Source organism: Morone saxatilis, unplaced genomic scaffold (assembly GCF_004916995.1).
Source record: "Morone saxatilis isolate NCDOM2014 unplaced genomic scaffold, NCSU_SB_2.0 Contig23, whole genome shotgun sequence".
NCBI lineage: Eukaryota > Metazoa > Chordata > Actinopteri > Moronidae > Morone > Morone saxatilis.
The window spans coordinates 16545667-16549736 of NW_023339796.1; the positions used below are offsets into that span (position 1 = coordinate 16545667).

Consider the following 4070-nt stretch of genomic DNA (forward strand, 5'->3'; position numbering starts at 1 on the left):
CACTCTATGGTGACGAGTGATGACCCGGGTTGCTCTAGACGTAAAGGTTTACTGAGTCATATCGATAATGTTGTTGAGACAAACATAGATTTGAGTGGGTGCTTGTTTTTACTCAGCAAAGTTAAACAGAGTGTGTGCACATCAGTATCCATGAGTCTTATTCAGCATTTACATGGAACATGTTATTATTATTAATCTGCCGGTATACATGATCGTAACAGTATCCAGGTTTCTGATCGTCTGTGTGCAGTTGTGTTTTGATTCCTGAACATCTCAGTTGAGAAACCACCTGGATCATGTGTTTTATCTGTCGCAGCATCATGGTTTTATATCGGAGTACTCCAGCTACAATATTCAGGTTTCTTAACACTAGGAACTTATCCAGGTTTCTGAAACACTCCACGATAAACCGAAGGGATTCCAATAATATCTCAACTTAATGTAAAAACCTGAGAATCTACAATCTATATATTTATTTCTTAAGATGTAAAACCTCACACAGAGTTTTTCTTCTTGTTCCTACAGTGTGATGTCTGAATGATGTCTGTGCACAGCTCACAAATCACAAATAGTTAGGAAGTCAGTCCTGGTCCAGTATACAACTCTTACAGTGTGATATAGAAACTAGAAGACACCAGTGCACATCCACTGAGAATGGACTTTACAGTGAAGAAGGAAACATCTTGTGTCCAGCAGGAAAACGTTAGAAAGCATGTTTATCAATACTTGAATTATACATTTTAAATAAGGTAGAAGGAGTAGATCCCTTTTTAAAGGATGTTAATGTGGAAATTATACTTTTTTTTGTATCAGACTCACATAATTGTTCCAAGCTGATCATTTGTATATAGGTCTTAATAAATGTTTGAAAGGGATTCTTTATATGAATCGTCTCCGATAGCCTTCAACATTTTAAAAACGCCTCACACACGACATACAGCTAGCTACACTTTCCCACATCTAGCCAAGTGTGTGTGTGAGTGCGCTTCTGGCTGCACATACACAGTAAGTCTAAGTACAATCCGTTCCCACTTTATTAGCTACACCTAACTGTAATGCAACAGTCGTGCAGTAAATCCTACCTTTGACCTTGAGGTTATGTTCAGTTTTCAGTGTTTTAGAGGGGTGTTGATCCGATTATTTTGGAGGCTGCAGTTTGTGGTGTTGTTGGTAAGACAGTTTCAACAAACAGTGGACATTATAAACTTCATTGAGGTAGGTTGTTGTATTGGACTGCATTAGTTTCAGCTATGTGTATGTGTCCCTGGTGGTTGCGCCGGCAGTAACATGGCATTTCACATCTGTAGAAACTGTGTCAAGATCTATGAAATCAGCACAGACCAACACTCTTACATAAAAAGTGTTTACCTACAGCTCTAAATCCACCGTGTGCAACCTTCGAGCTGATCTCCGTCACCTCTCTAACCCTCTCCTCCTCCCTCCCCCCCATCCCTCCTCCTCTACCTGTCCCGTCTACCTGTGCGGAGGTGCACTGCTGGTTAATCTCCAGTTCACCCCAGGGTCTAGTGTTGCAGGGGGGGCATCCATTATTCAGCTGGCCTGAACAATAGAGGCCAGACTAGCTCCACAGCTGCCATGCAGAAGATAGATAAGACAGCACACCAAATTATTCATGATGGAGGAATGGAAGGATAGAGAAGCTCGAAGATAAATGGGAACTAATGAAATCATAGAGTACCAGTGGGACATGTGACAAAGAGAATAAATGTTTCCAAAAGGGCCGATTATCATAGGTGGATCAAATAAAAGCCAACTGTCAAAAAGTCCATTGATGATAAGCTATTACATGCAACAAATAAAAGGTTGTTCAGTGGTTCATCGGTTAGATAAAATCAAATCTTAGAGGCAGTGGTTTTAAATGTTTATCTCTCAACATCAACTGTCAATTTTACAAGACACCTACAATCAGGTCAAAGCCACAGTGCACAGATAACAAGTCTAGTCTCTTTTTTCCCTACATGGATCAAAGTTTTATCACAAACCTTTTTTGTTTTTCATCCAGAGATATGTCAAACAATCCAATCTGCCTTACTTTTTAGAGATTTTGAACATAATTTAGGTGAAAAGCATCTCACTTTTGCAGCCTAATAATTTCTACGTAAGACTGTTTTAGGGAAGAGTTTGCAGCCCTTCTTTTAAGAGTAATCTGAGTCAGTCAGGAATCAGGTATAAGTTTTCCCAACCGGGGCAATTGAAAGCATTTATTTTGCTTGGATGTATACAGAGAAATGCTGTGTGTGTGTGTGTGTGTGTTGGTGTAGTGTGTGTGTGTGTGTGTGTGTGTGGGTGAATTAGATGTGGTGTGTGTGTGGTGGTGTGGTGTATAATCTATATTGTGTGTAACATGAATGTGCACAGGTCTGCTTGTGTATGCCTTCTGTCCTGTATCACGGATCTGGAGAGGGGCAATCATGTGGAGATAAGGCCATGAGGCGTCTGTGTGTACTTAGACGGGAGCAGCACGGAACTGTCCATGAACTGTCAGAAACTCTCACACACACACACACCATATGGTGCCACACCATATAGCGTCTTGTCAAATCCAACAGGAACTTCTGAAGTTAAAAGAGAATTTCAGGTCACAGTTGGGAAAGTCTACTTGTTTTCTTCTTTGAATGCAGGGCAGAATAGTTGTGCACACATTTACAAAGCTGTTGTGTAGCTTTGATTTTAGCACATTATAAATGTATTAATACAACAGAAAATAATAGCATAACATAGTTATAGAATATATAACACTAATATAATGTTTTAATTCCAATATGTATATGTGGAGTGTTTCATCTGATCACGTCCTGCATAATAGTTTGGCTGCTGTTTATTTCAGCTTTATTTATATCGGTTTACTTAAGTTTTGCTTATCCTTTATAAGCTACAGTTGATATAACAAACCCACTTGTGTACTCACACACACACACCCAGGAACTGAAAAACTTGAAAAACTGTGGTTTTGAGTTTGCTGACAGGGTGTATTTCCTGGAAAACAATGGCCCTTGGCCCCATCCTTGTCATATCACTCATTACTCTCTTGTAACATTGGGCCGGCTGAGGAGCAGACTGTCCAGCTGTCGTGGGGCATCCTTTTAACTCTGAACTAAGAGATTCACACACAGACACACTGTAGACTTACAGATGGAGAAGCACAACGGCTATGAGGGTCCACTCCGGAGTTTTGTGGATGATGTTAGTGTTGGTGAGCCTGTGGTGGTAAGAAAAAAAAACACTGAGTGACCTCCTCCAGGCAGCTGTCAAACATCACTTGATTCTTATGATAAGTAAACTAGGAAGGATAAAATGCATAAGGCTGAACCAACCACCACAAACACTGCCTGCAATAGTGCAGTGATGTATGTCTGTGTGACAGCGCTGTGTATATTCTTTGGTTTAAGCCTCTTGTCAGCGGGGCCTCTGACAGCAGAATTCCTGGAAGCAGGACTGTGGAGGTCGCACTCACAACACAGTGATTTAATAGCACTCCTGTTGAAAACATCCTAACCAGCCAATGGGAACACAGAGTATGTGTATGGCAGGAAATGTTCAATGCTGGTGCAAGTCTGAAAGGTTTTTTTAATAAACCATTTTACTGACTTACTACTGGGCAAGGAAAATATTTATTATACTTCTATTATGTAACACGTTAAATTAAAATGCTATAATGTAAATAATAGCACAAAAGACCCTCGGTACCCCCACACAGGTGTTTTCACTCGTTTTGTCTAATTAGCCTCCTCCTCTGGACATTGTGGGCGTGTACAGACTGAGCTTGACTGACGTATCACTGACCCTGTTAGTTTTGTCGCACCTTTCAGCCATCAAATCAATGGTGGCTGAATTCCATTTAGCTGCTACAGTTGTGCATGCTGGCTCATTGTCACACTGCAATGGGCTAAACAGACATGTAAACAGAATTACAAAAACATGTAATACTGTATGTAATGTATGCAACAACACATCAACACAGAGTGCGTGTTTTCTACATGTATCTATTATATTTATCTCAAGCAGATTGGGCCAATGTTTTACTGACTTGCATTTTTTTTTTTTTTTTT

General features: G+C 40.2%; 1 protein-coding gene across 1 annotated transcript in view; it reads right to left on the bottom strand.

Annotated features, from left to right (window-relative positions):
• Positions 1-4070, bottom strand: part of rpap2 (RNA polymerase II associated protein 2) — a 9345-nt gene that overhangs the window by 379 nt on the left and 4896 nt on the right. Inside the window, exon 11 of the mRNA XM_035670413.1 lies at positions 3152-3220. Within this exon, the coding sequence (XP_035526306.1) occupies positions 3152-3220 (69 nt within the window). The remainder of the gene's footprint in view (positions 1-3151; positions 3221-4070) is intronic.